Source organism: Ursus maritimus, unplaced genomic scaffold (genome assembly GCF_017311325.1).
Source record: "Ursus maritimus isolate PB19 unplaced genomic scaffold, ASM1731132v1 scaffold_16, whole genome shotgun sequence".
Lineage (NCBI taxonomy): Eukaryota > Metazoa > Chordata > Mammalia > Carnivora > Ursidae > Ursus > Ursus maritimus.
In genome coordinates this window covers 9899568-9911708 of record NW_024424008.1, presented here as the reverse complement: position 1 = coordinate 9911708, position 12141 = coordinate 9899568, and the positions used below count along the sequence as shown (strand labels likewise).

The 12141-nt window shown below is 57.4% G+C and overlaps 2 protein-coding genes across 2 annotated transcripts in view; one reads left to right on the top strand and one right to left on the bottom strand.

Annotated features, from left to right (window-relative positions):
* The window catches only part of ARRB1 (arrestin beta 1), an 81118-nt gene extending 79033 nt beyond the window's left edge, over nt 1-2085 (top strand). Inside the window, exon 16 of the mRNA XM_040630850.1 lies at nt 2070-2085. The gene's annotated coding sequence lies outside the window, so the exon portion shown is untranslated. The remainder of the gene's footprint in view (nt 1-2069) is intronic.
* Nucleotides 2086-4157: 2072 nt separating this feature from the next.
* On the bottom strand, nt 4158-6863 carry TPBGL (trophoblast glycoprotein like). The gene has a single exon (XM_040630681.1). The coding sequence runs from the start codon at nt 6861-6863 to the stop codon at nt 5694-5696; it is 1170 nt and encodes a 389-aa protein (XP_040486615.1). The 3' UTR covers nt 4158-5693.
* Nucleotides 6864-12141: the final 5278 nt, after the last annotated feature.

Here is a 12141-nt window from a genome sequence, read left to right as displayed (position 1 = left end):
GAGGGAGGCCGCGAGCCCTGAGTGATGTTTCTTCCCTGGTGCTGTGGATCTCTGCGGGGCAGGGACAGCGCCAGGACTGGGCATCGCCCAAAAGGGAACTGATCGGGTGTGGACAATGGGCCAGATAACCAATCTACACAAATAAAGGTCTGGGGGGTACAGTGATGGGAAGAAGAGGTGAGGTTAGGACAGCGGAGGGGACTCAAGCTGTCCTGATGCTCTCCGCACAGGGAAGGCATCTCAGGCAGAGAGTGCTATGTGAGCAAAGGTACGCGGCCTGGAATCGCTGGGCTTGGTTATTAAAATCTAAGTAGTTCAGTGTAGCTGGAGAATGGTGTTCAAGTATGTGTTTAGCATGGCTGGAGGATAAGGTCAAGGATTGGGAGTGTATTATTATTAGTGTTGGTAGACTAGCTAGTCTAGCAGTCTAGCACTTTTTCTTTTCCCCTCTAGTCTTGTCAAAAGTCACTGGAGTCCAAGGCCCACCAGCCTGGTACAGTCCTAAATTCTTCTTGTCCTGATTTAATTCTCAAGAGTGGCTTCTTTCACTCCCCAAAGGTTCCTGGATGGTCCCCTTATTTAGGGGCCCCAGGTGCTTCCATTGTTACCGTGACCCGGTCTTTACTGAGGACAGCTGCAGGACCTGGTCCATCTCATCAGGTGCTCAGCAGAAAATAGAGGCTCGGGAAGGATGAGTTTTATATCTGGGGACCACAGAGCTTGGGGTTCCAGAGCAAACCCCTCTCTCCTCTCAGGGAGGGATAGAGATGCCCCTTCCCCGGGGAAGGATGCCCAGCAGGGTTTCTGCCCGCGAGAGGTTGAAGCAGGTTTCCGAGGCCTGCCAGAAGCTGCTGTTGGAAGCTGAAAAGTCCTCCACACCCCTTTGTTGTTGGCTTCCCCCTCCCACCGCCTCTCATCTCCAGGCCACCGCAGGTGTGGGTCTGGCTGCAGGAGGCAATGATCAGAGGGGTGGAGACACGGGGTGAGGAGATAGGACAGCCTTGCCAGATACTCAGACCCAGAGCTGGACAGGGATGGCCCCGGGGACATCCTGGGTTCTGGATTTGCTCTGATTCTGGTTGGGCTCCTGAGCTCCCTGGGCCTCAATTTCCCCATCGGTACTATGAAGGGTGAGTTGGGGTGGTCTGCAAGGGACCAGCCAGTCCCAGTTGAATTGGCTTGAGGCAGGGCTGAGGGAGGAGGGGGTGGCAAGGGAGGGGTGGGAGGGGTGGAGGAGGGGACTCCAAAGGCTGCCAGGCACATTACCACAGAAATATTAACTGCCCCGTCACTTCTCCCAGTCTGGCAAAGGCCATGACCATAAATCAGGGCCGTGAGTCGGCCAGGCAGAGATTTAATGAAGAAGGAGATGAACTTCAGTGAGAGCAGGCAGTCCCTCTGGAGGTCACAAGGCCAGCCCCAGCCTGGACAAAAGGAGCCTGGAATCAGAGAGGGGCCTGGGGTGTCCACGGAGCCGGCTCTGCCATGTTCACTGCCCAACCCCCAGCACACAGCGCACAGTAGGGTCTCAGCCAGTATTTCTGACTGAGGACCACATGGCGTGGCCAGTCGTGTGAAGCTCAGACTGAAACCCAGTCCCTCTGGACTCTGTTCGGGCCCTTACCAGTTCCCACACCGGACCTGAGGGGCGTGGGGAGGAAAGGGGCAGCGGAAGTAAAAAGCTTCTCAAGGAGATGGAGATCGTGGCTTCCCTTTGTTTCTGAGAGGGAAGTTCAGCTTTTACAGGGCCACAAACCCTGTGAAGTCTGACGTGTTTCTCAAAGTGTGTCGTTTTGTGTCTATCACATTTCTGACAGTTACACACCTTTTCTCTCCCTCTGCGGCTCTTTAAGGGGACGTCCTAGATGGAGTTCTTCCCCCTGGCACTTGGCCCTTGCACCCCCCTGCCCGCCTCAGACCTCCAGCAGCATTAGGGTTAGAGGGGGAGGCTGGTCGTTCAGTGAGGCTTGGGCACTGCTGAGAGTGTCTGGAGTGGTGGGTGGCATCAGGGTATCAGGGTATCAGGGCCAGTCAGACTCCTCCCTGTCACCCTTTCCTTTCTCTTCTAGGCTTCTACAGTGGCCACCACCCTTGTCCCCCTTCCGTCTGGGCTCCCATGGGCATGGCTTTGTCTGATTCCCCTGTCTTCAGTGCCCAGCATGAGACCTGGCACAAAAGGAAGCAAAAGTAAGAGGCACTGGGCAGCTCTCCCGCTTCCCATATCCCGCTTCTCCACTTCCTTGGGTTCTCCTCTAAGGGCCCTCCTCTAAGAGGTCCCCCCAGAGCCTCCCAGTGAAGAACGTGGGGAGCACAGATCCATGTCACGCACACACACCCACCACCCCAGGCGGTCTTCCGTTCTCAGGCTCCCAAGATCTTCCTGCCTCCAGTGCTTCGCACAGAGCGGACACTGCTGACCCTTCTCTTCCTCAAAATCCTACCCACCTTTCAAAAGTCCGCTCACATGGGACTTCCTCTAAGTAGAAGTCTCTCTAGGCTGGGTCAGGGGCCCTTCCTCTAAGCTCTGTTTCCCGGGACTTCTCTTCTTTAGATCATGATTCAATACGATTCTCCCTGGGTCATTAGCTTCTCTAGAACTGGTGGAGTTGTATTCGGTAAAGGCGGAACGGCTGGCTGGGTTTGCAGAGGAGGCAAGGCCGGGGGCCCGAGGGACCTGTTGATAGTCCCATCAGGCCAAAGGCCACCGGGCTGCAGGAAGGGTGGCAGCCCAGAAATGACATTTAATGGGAATTGGTGAATGGCGCTCAGGTTAAATACCAACTGGCATACACTAGGCGCTCAATTAGTTGATTTTTGACAACTATTGATTCGGTACTTAGCTCAGCAGCAGCTCTCACATAAAACTCTCAAAGATTTTTGCTGACAACGAACCCACAGCTAACAGCATGTTTTATTTGCCAGGATCCACTGCAGTCTTAGGCTACGGTATGAGGGCATGTCTTTGGAACCGGGGAGGTGACCTCTTAGAGACACAGGTCTCTAACCTGTGTTAGAGACATCATTACGGATTTTGTCCTGGAGAACCGGGAGAGCGCCTGCTGAAGGTCATCCACAGGTGGGAACACTTCAAGGGAATGTGACCTCTTCTCACGAGGAAAGACTGGGAGTTTGCTGGGAACAGATAGATACTCCCGCGCCGTCTCCAACTCTGGGAAGAGCTGTGCTGGGTGAGGTAGACTCCTGGCCCCAAGGCAAAGCTGGGGCTGTCAGGGAGTTCCAGGCCGACTCTCCGGGCAATGAAAGAGATGCTCCCAGGAGGGGAGGGAGTGAGCCCCTCACCTAGAGAGGGTGCCCCTTGTTGAGAGGGCCTAGGAGGCTTCCCACATTATCTCTGACGTCCTTTTCAGTGTCTAAAAGGCACAAATTCTACAATTATGTGGCCCTAAGATTCCCAAATGCCAGAATTCTAGCCTTCTGCCATGTAGTTCTAGGGCTCTGAGAATCCGAATGCGAAATAATCCAGTCTGGGGACCTTGAGGCAGGAGATAAGCCTCTTTAGTGGTCCTGCTGGCCCAGAACCCACCTGTCTCCTTGCTCCACGTATCTGAAGGGGTCATTTTATCCATACTCACCCTGCTCTACTTCTTGGCTGCTGCTTCTCTCAGCCTCTCATGTACCCAAGGTGCAGTTCCGGTAGTCCTCTCCCCAGGACAGCATAGCATGACACAGGTTATAAGGGAGTGTCAGGTAATTCATCAGAGGGGATGACACCAAAGCGGCAAATAACGATCCCTCCTTTCCTGCCTGAATTAACTGCCTCTGATTCTCTGTAGCTGGATTTCCTCCCTGATGGCCTCATCTGATGCTAATGTTTCCAGTCCAACAGCACATCTCCCCCCGCCCCCCGCCCTGCACCGCAGTGATGAGGAATGACAGGGTAAAAGGACGTAGAGAAGTGTAGGATTCCACCCTGGCTATGGATGGCCCCCTCTCAGGGGATAAAAGGCAGGCTGGTTTGGAGAGCGATGTAATCCCAGTGGGAAGTCCCTCCATGTGTCTCACCTCAATCAGAGTCTATTTCTTCTCCCATACGCCGGGAGAAGATACCAAAAGTCACTGCCTCACCTCAGGGACGTCCAAAACGCCCTCCCAAGTGTCCCCTCCCACCTCCTTTAACCACTTACAAGAATAGAGTATCCGAGATTATTGCAGACTTTATAGAAAACTGCCCAAGGGAGATCCAGATGTCTTGGGTGGGGGTGGGAAGGCAGGCCTCAAGCCAGTATGTTGAAGGGGGGGGACTTCCTGTGTGCAGAGGCAGCACAGGCCAGCCATTCTGCCTGACCTAGGGGATGGGAGTCAGGGAGAGGCAGCCCCCTCCCCTCTCACCAATTGTGCTTTGGGATCATGCAGAAGGCAGGGCCCTGAGGCTCTGATCTTAAACAGGATGACTTGTGCCTGAGACAAGAGATGAGGCCCCTCACCTCTTCTAGAAGGCATGGGGGAGGGGAGCATGGCAGCAAGGGATCTCCAGGGAAGAAGAGTCACATGGGTGGGAAAGAGCTTGTGGGCAGCAGCTCCCCGCCCTCCAAACCCTCCTCCCCTACCCCTCTCTGAGGCCACAATGTACGGGTGACCCCGGTTCTGAGGCCCAACCAACTACTTTGAACCCCTAGGACCCTCTCCGTCTCCATGGGGATCTACCAGTATGGTTGGGGGATGCTTGGCACCTGCACCTGTCTTGCAGGGCTGGAGAACTCATCCTAGGAGGAAAGGGGGGGTGGGCACACCCCAGGAATGGATTCCTCACTGGACCCTGACCCAGTGAGTGCAAGCGACGGGTGTAGGGGGTAGAGAGCCTAAGACTTGGGCAGGGGGATTAAACTCTGATCAGGGCGAACAGCTGAGAGTCTTGAGATTAGGGACAAGCACTGAGTATTGGGGGATCAGAGCCCCAGTGAGAAAGGCTGAGGATCGGTTCCATACTAAGGCTATAACAGGGTGTGACCGTCCCTGGGATGGGAGACGGATGGAGGTGAGTCCCAAGCCTGGGCCAAGGAAGGGAAGAGCCTGAGCCAGAGCTGGGGTGGGGGGCAGTATGAAATACATCCCCAGATTCGGGGAGAGTGCCCGACCCTCAGAGCCCTGGGATGTGGGTGTCTGCAGGATAGGAGGGCTCAGAGCTCTGGGGTGAGAAAAAGGCTCAAAGTCCACAAAAGCCTTCAGAGGGGTGCTCTGCTTCTGAGACCAGAATGGGATGAGAGGGTCCCTGAGCCCTGGGAAGGGAGTTGAGGTCTCCAAGCTGGAGATGGGAGTCAGGGATGTCTAGGGTGATGTTTCCCACTGAGAGGTCAGGCCTCAAAGCATAGGGTGGTGGAGGCAGTCTTAGAGCTTTCGGACTGAAGGACAAAGTTTCCTAGCCAAGTCTCAAAAGGGGGAGGGTGCTTTTGAGGGTTCAGGAGGGATGTGTCAGAGCCTGAGATGGGCAGGTAGGGTTTCTGGAATGAGAAGGGGATGTCTCTTGATCTTTGATGGTGAAAGCTCTCGGTGGTTGGGGAGAGGGGTTACAGCTTGGGGCCTCCGGGTGGGGGTGGGGGATGCCATAATCCAAAGGTCTCAGGCCGGTCAGGAGCAAGTCTCGAAGCCCCCAGCTCGCGGGGGTCTCATACCCATGGCTTCAGGCCAGGCCATCCCAGTGAAGTCCTCAGCTGGCAACCCCCAAGGGGGAACACTCAGAGGCCCGAGCCCGGGGAAGTGGCGCGGGAGCCGGCGGGGGCGGCCGGAGCCGGCGCGCGGCGCGGGTCGGCGTCCTGCTCATAACGGTAGTGGTAGCCCTCCATCTGGTCCCGGCAGGCCTCGCGCAAGTTGCGCATCCAGCGCTGGATGCCGCGGCGGTTTAGGTAGAGCACCATGAGGAAGATGAGGCCGATGAGCGCCAGCACCAGCCCAAAGAAGACGTAGGAGGCTTCCAGCTCCGGGCCGGCGACTTCCACTTCTTCCCCGCGACCGTCGGCGTCGCCGTCGGTGCAGCGCAGCCGCGCCTCGTCCAGGTCCAGGAAAGGCTGGTCCTGCAGCGCCCGCGGGGCGGCGCAGCGCAGGCGCCGCGCGTCGGGTACGCGCTCCGTGGCGTTGCGCAGCCAGGCCAGCAGAGGGCGCGCGGCACAGCCGCAACGCAGGGGGTTGTCGGCGAGCAGCAAGCGCGGCGCGGGGAGGCCGCCATCGCGCTCGAGCGCGCGCAGCTCGTCGGGGCCCAGGCCCGCTAGCGCGTTGAGGCGCGCGTCCAGCTGCTCCAGGCGCGGCAGGCGCAGCGCGGCGGGCGGCAGGCGGCTCAGCGCGTTGCCCGCCAGGCCCAGGAGGCGCAGCTCGTCCAGCGGGGCGAGCGCGGCGTCCAGGGCGCCCAGCAGCGTGGGGCCGCCTCGCGCCAGCGCGTGGTTGAGCTGCAGCGAGTGCAGCGCGGGCAGCCCGCGGAAGGCGCCGCCGCCCAGGGCGCGCAGCGGGTTGTGGCTCAGGTCGAGCGCCGTCAGGCTGGGCAGCCCGTCGAAGGCGCCGTCCTCCACCACCTCGATGTTGTTGTGCGTGAGGCGCAGCGCGCTCAGGAGCGGCAGGCGCACGCCGCCCGCCGCCACCTCCTCCCCGTCAGCGTCCCCGCCGGCGAAGGCGGCCGCGCGCAGCACCGTCAGGTTGGCGCCCACGATGGTGAGGTTGCGCGCGTCGGGCGGCACGTCCCGCGGCGGCTGCCGGAGCTCCGCGCCCGAAGCGCAGCGCAACAGCAGCTTGGGGCCGCCGAAGCAGTAGCACTGGAAGGGACAGGGTGCGGCGGGCCGGCTCAGCGCCGCCGCCACCAGCAGCAGCCCCGGCAGGAGCGGCCCCCTTTGCCCCGGCCGTCCCGCGCGCGGGGCCATCGCAGCTGCCCCCGCATCCAGCGCCCGGGCCGCCGCGCTCACCAGTGAGTTCGGAGCGCCTGGGGGGCGGGGAGGGGGGCGGGCGGGGCAAGTCCTTGACCCGGAGCGGCTGGCGGTCGCAGTCGGTCCGTCCGCTGGCTCTAAAGTCCGAGGAGCCTTCACTTTCCTGGCTGGGGCGAGAGGGGTCAGGCGGGGAGCAGAGCCCCCCGCCCCCGGTGCCCTCCTCGCCCTGCGCGCTGGCCTCCGACTTCCGCGGCCGTTCCGGGCTCCGAGCCGAGTGGGCAGGGTTTGTCTCCCCCCTCCCAGCCTCCCGGCCTCCTCCTCCTCCCCTAACGGAGTCTCCGCGCCCTCCTCGCCGAGAGGCGGGGTGGGAGGCTCCCGAGAATCAGGGCTTTAGGCTGCTGCGCTTTCTCTTTCCCCCCTCTCCGGCTCCGGGGCTGCTGAGAAGTTTGGCTCTCCCAGGCTCTGACTTGCTTCCCCCTCATCTCCCCCCATCCCCCCACGTTTAAGCTGGTCCCTTCCTCCTCCCTCTACGGCACGTGTGGGGCGGGGCCGGGCGGGGGAGAGCTGGCAGGTGGGTCAGCACCACAGAGCAAGAATTGGGGGGGAGGACCTTAGGGTTCCCCCTACAAGCCCAGGCAAGGATGAGGGGTGGGCTGGGAAAGTTATTCATCTTTCAGCCTCTTCCTGATCTATGTGACCAAGGCGAGGGCTGTGCTAGGAGAGACTGGAAAATCCCCAGCCCTGGTTCCCCCCTCAGCAACCCCAGTTACATTAGGCCTGGCTGGGTCACCACTCTTGCAGGTCCTGTGGGACTAGCGTTTTCTCGACCCCATCCTACCCTCACCCGGGGAAGGCAGCGACAACCCCCACCTCCTTTCCTCCCCCCTCCTCCCCTCCAACTCACTGGCTGCTCTGCCGGGAGTTCTTCCATCTGGTTTCCTCCAGCAGGGTGGACTCCTCCCTCAAGCACTCTCCTAGGCCCTAGGACCTGGTGGGTGTGGTGATTCAGCTCTTTGCTCTCCCCTCCCTGCTCCAGCACCTGGGCACCCCATTAGATTGTTCTGCTGGGTCTCAGGCCCCTGGGGTTGTTGGACATCATCGACTGCCCCTCCTCCCCTCTAGGGTATCCCACCTGTAAATGTCGAAAGGGTGGGAGGGTTTGGAGGCCTAGAGATTTGGAGAAGGGGAGCAGATTTTGCAGCCTTGGGGGGGGTGGTCTCAGAGGGGGCCAGGACTGAGCTGTTTATAGGTTTGTTTTGTTCTGGATTTTTTTTTTTTTTTTCAGAACTGGGAAGCTCCAGACCTGATTTAAAGAGATATGCTCCTGAGAAGGGAGCACTCCTGGCCTTGGCATGAATTATTCAGGCTGGAGAGGCTGACACTTGATCCACAGGCCATTCTGGTATCAGCAGAGCTGGTTGGGATAGAGGCTCCACCCCCCCCACCCCCCCAAGAATCAGTTAGTCTTTCTCCTGAATTAGGGACAGTTGTTGAGTTGACTTCTTCCCTGAGGTTATATTTAACAGATTGACCAACAGATCAATATCACTTAAGGAAAAGAGGCAGACCCTGCAGTGGCCTGGGTGCCGGGCAAAGACCAACAACCTCACGGTGCAGGTCTGTTGATGCTGGGGTGGGGGGGTGGGGGCTCCTCTCTCCCTTCCTTCTCTCTCCCCATCCCCGTCATCACTCCTGGGTGTTGGCAGGTGAGAACTGTAACTTGCACCTGCAGGATTGGACGTGTCTACACGTACATGTAGGCTGTACACACACACGTGCATGTACATGTGGAGGCACGTGTGATACGTGAACATCACAAGGTGCAGCCACATGTGAGGAAACACAGACTCGTGCTTCCTTGGATGCGCATACACGTGCGTAGGACCGTGTGTACAGGCCTGCCCAGGGTTGCAGGAAGGCTCAGATACACCTCGTGCAAGTACACAAAGGCTCATTCATACGTGTGCACATGTTAACACAGCTTCGCATCCATCCTGGTATGTGTCCATACATTCATAAGCACAGAAATACTTGAACATTCATATTTCTGGGACCATGTAGGTTCCTGGGCACATTCTCGGAGGGGCAGGCTTACAGACGCACACATGCAAGCACATGTATCCAGAGACTGGACAGCCTACTCGGCCCACTCCTGACCTTCACCATGCCCTTGGTCTGTATAAGTAATAGGCTGAGATACCTTTTTTTATATGGGCATAGGTGCTCAGACAGTCATTGGGGCTGTGCCCTCAGCTCTTGTGCTCCTCCGAGCTCTGGCCCACGTCAGCTCCTCTCGCTGGTGAGGGGCACTAGCTCTTCTCTATTGTGTTTCCAGTACAGGGACTAGCACGAGTGTGCAGTAAGTGTTTGTTTGTGGCTGGCTGGCTGGCTGGCTGGATGAATGGAAAGGTCTCTGCTTTCCTGTCCCCACTGCATAGAGCCTCCAGCCTCTGGGGAATCACAGACCAACTGCCAAGGCCAGAGTCCCCTCTCCAGGGCCCCTTGGTCGCTGATTCTTTGTGGGCTAATGGCCTCCTTGGGAAAGGGCAGCAGGCAGCCTTGATTGTGGGGGAGGTACCAGACAAGATTGGGCACGTTCAGGGTGATATGGCCATAGACTGATTGAAGGGTACTAGACATCTCAACTGGAGAAAAGAGGCCCAGAAAGAACCTAGAACCATCAGGTACCAGAGAATAAGGCAGTGACTGTGTTTTATAAGTGGGGAGTCTGAGGCCAGAGGGCCAGGGACTTGCCTCAAAGCCAGTGGCTGTCAGGGCTTAGCCTAGAACCTGGCCCCAGTCTCCTTGCCCAAGGTTTTGTCCAAGGTAGTGGCTGCATCCGAGAAGGGCCAGTGCAACAGGGAATTTCATCCTGACCCCAGGAAGCCGAAGCCAGCAACAACAGAGGTCAGGGTGGATGTGGTGTGACCTTGGATCTCTCTCCACCTCTGGGTTGTGGACTTCTACTTCTGGAAAGTAGATGGCCTTCTGAAGTCCTATCCTTCCTAGCCTTCTCAGGGCCGTTGTGCCAAAGTGAGTGGAAAGTGCTTTGAAACAAGAAAAGCCGTATCACCTAGGGTTTGGGGGACTTTACCATGTGACCGGATGAGGCGTTGCCCTTTTCTGAGACTAAGTAGCCCCCATGTCATTTTGCCCTGTTCCATCTTCCTCCCTCCCCCAGCGTACATAGCACGTTCATGGTAGATGGTATAAGGAGTGAGTCCCCACTTGCTGTCCTTGTGAATGCCTCTACCCAGCCTCCTCCCTGCCCCCCCCTCTTTAAGCAGCTGTTCCCCTTCTCTGTCCAGGTTCCCTGGAACGAAGTCTGTGAGCCATCTGAGGGCTTCTGTTCTCTGGAGGAACTTCTCTCTCCATCTTGTCAGTATTCCACATGCAGTAGGTGTTCAATAAATGTATGTCCAATTGTGTCTGGGGCCGTGTTCATTCTCTGATGCATCCAGTGGAAGTATCTTTGCTCAGATTGTTTGCCCCACTTGGGGTGCTGTCTCCCCTTGACTGTTTCTTCAGCCCAGCCCACTGATCCTCAGGGCTCAGCTTGAGTTCTGTCCCTTCCAGGAAACCTTCACGGCTTCCTTCTCTCTCCTTTGAATTTCACTTAGCAACCAGAGGGCTGGCGCTCCTCTAAGCCCCCTAACTGTCAACAGCTGGGGCTCAGGACTGGTCCGGTCTCCTGTGTTGTCAGCTCAGAGCGCAGCATGGAGAAGGCACCAGGGAATATTCATTGGATGAAATAATGATTTAAAATCTCTGGCTAGGTGAGGAGCCCCCCTCTACACTTTATACCAGGAGAGCCTCCCAGAAAGGTGAAGTGCTTTCCTCAAGGTTGCACAGCTGACTGGACCCAACCCTGACAGTAGCTCGGGTTTCCCATGCTCGTCTTCTATGCTGCAGCCCTCCCCATTCTAGGCTCTCTCTCTGGAGAGCGTGACTGGACCAGATCCCAGGGGACCCTGTGGGCAAAAAGCTCAGGCCCTCAGGGTTGCCTTAGGACTCAGCAAGCAAGTCACCTGAGTCCACCCAAGCAGAGTGATTGTCCTTTGCTGGGTTGAGTATCCTCGCCCTCCCCACCATGTCAAATACACTAGACCCCTTTTTTTTTTTTTAAGAGAACATGCTCACAGGGGCAGGGGGGCAGAGAGAGAGAGAGGGAGAGTATCCTAAGCAGGCTCCATGCTCAGTGTGGATGCAGGGCTCTATCTCATGACCCAGAGACCATGACCTGAGCCGAAATCAAGAGTCAGACACTTAACTGACTGAACCACCTAGGTACCACTGAACCCCAATTCTTGAATTTATTACCCCCCCCCAGGCTCCAGAGCCCCTCTCTGAGTCTTCCAAGGTACTGTCCCTCCCCTAAGTCCAGCTCCCTCACTGGGCTCCCTTTCTTTCCACAAAGGCCCTGCTCTCTGTAAGGTCCACTGAGCCTTGGTAGAAAGCCTACAGAGGTTGGGCAACTTCCCGGAGGTCACCTACCAGGGAGCCCCTTCTGTAGCTGCCTCCAGCTCTATCTCGCCCATCAGAGGTGCCTCAGTATTCCTAAAGTACTTAGGCAGGTCTGCTGTCCCAGATCTGTTTCCTTTCCCAGATCTCTTTCCCTGCAAAGAAGGTGTGTGTGTAGACAGGATGATCTTGGCTTTTAGTCCTGTGCCCCTTGGCCTTTTAGGGATGGGGATCGTGGAGGGGAAGGTAATAACTGTGATTTGCTCAATTTCGTGCCCCCATCTCAATGTATGACCTTGAACTTGACCCTACCCCAACTACAAAGTGGTGGTAGCATAGTCTGGCAGGGGTGGAGGGTCCTCCTAAGTCTGTAGCAGCCTGTAATAGCCAGGGTCCCTTTATCTTGGCAGACTCCCTTTCCCTCTGCTCCCCTTCCTCTGAGGCAACCTGGAGGAGCAGCTGGACAGGGCTGACATGATGAAGCTGTCATTAGGTAGTGGGGGAGGCCCCAGGTTCTCTCCTCTAGTGTAACTTCTGCACTGGCAGGGAGGGGAAAACTCCACCACAGGCTTTGCTGTTCCCATTTCTCATTTCCCCCTCCCCCCTGCTGCACCGACCATGAGACACAGGAAAATCCATAGACCTAAGATTCATTTTCTCCATTGAGTCAGCAGAGGCCACACTCTGCTTCTGAGGGGCCAGCAACTGGCTTTTAAATAACTCTCTGATATTTAATACCCTCCTCCTCCACTCTGCAGCCTCGGTCTCTGGGGAAAGTCTAGAATAAATGAGCTGGATGAGTCCTCTGAAAGTC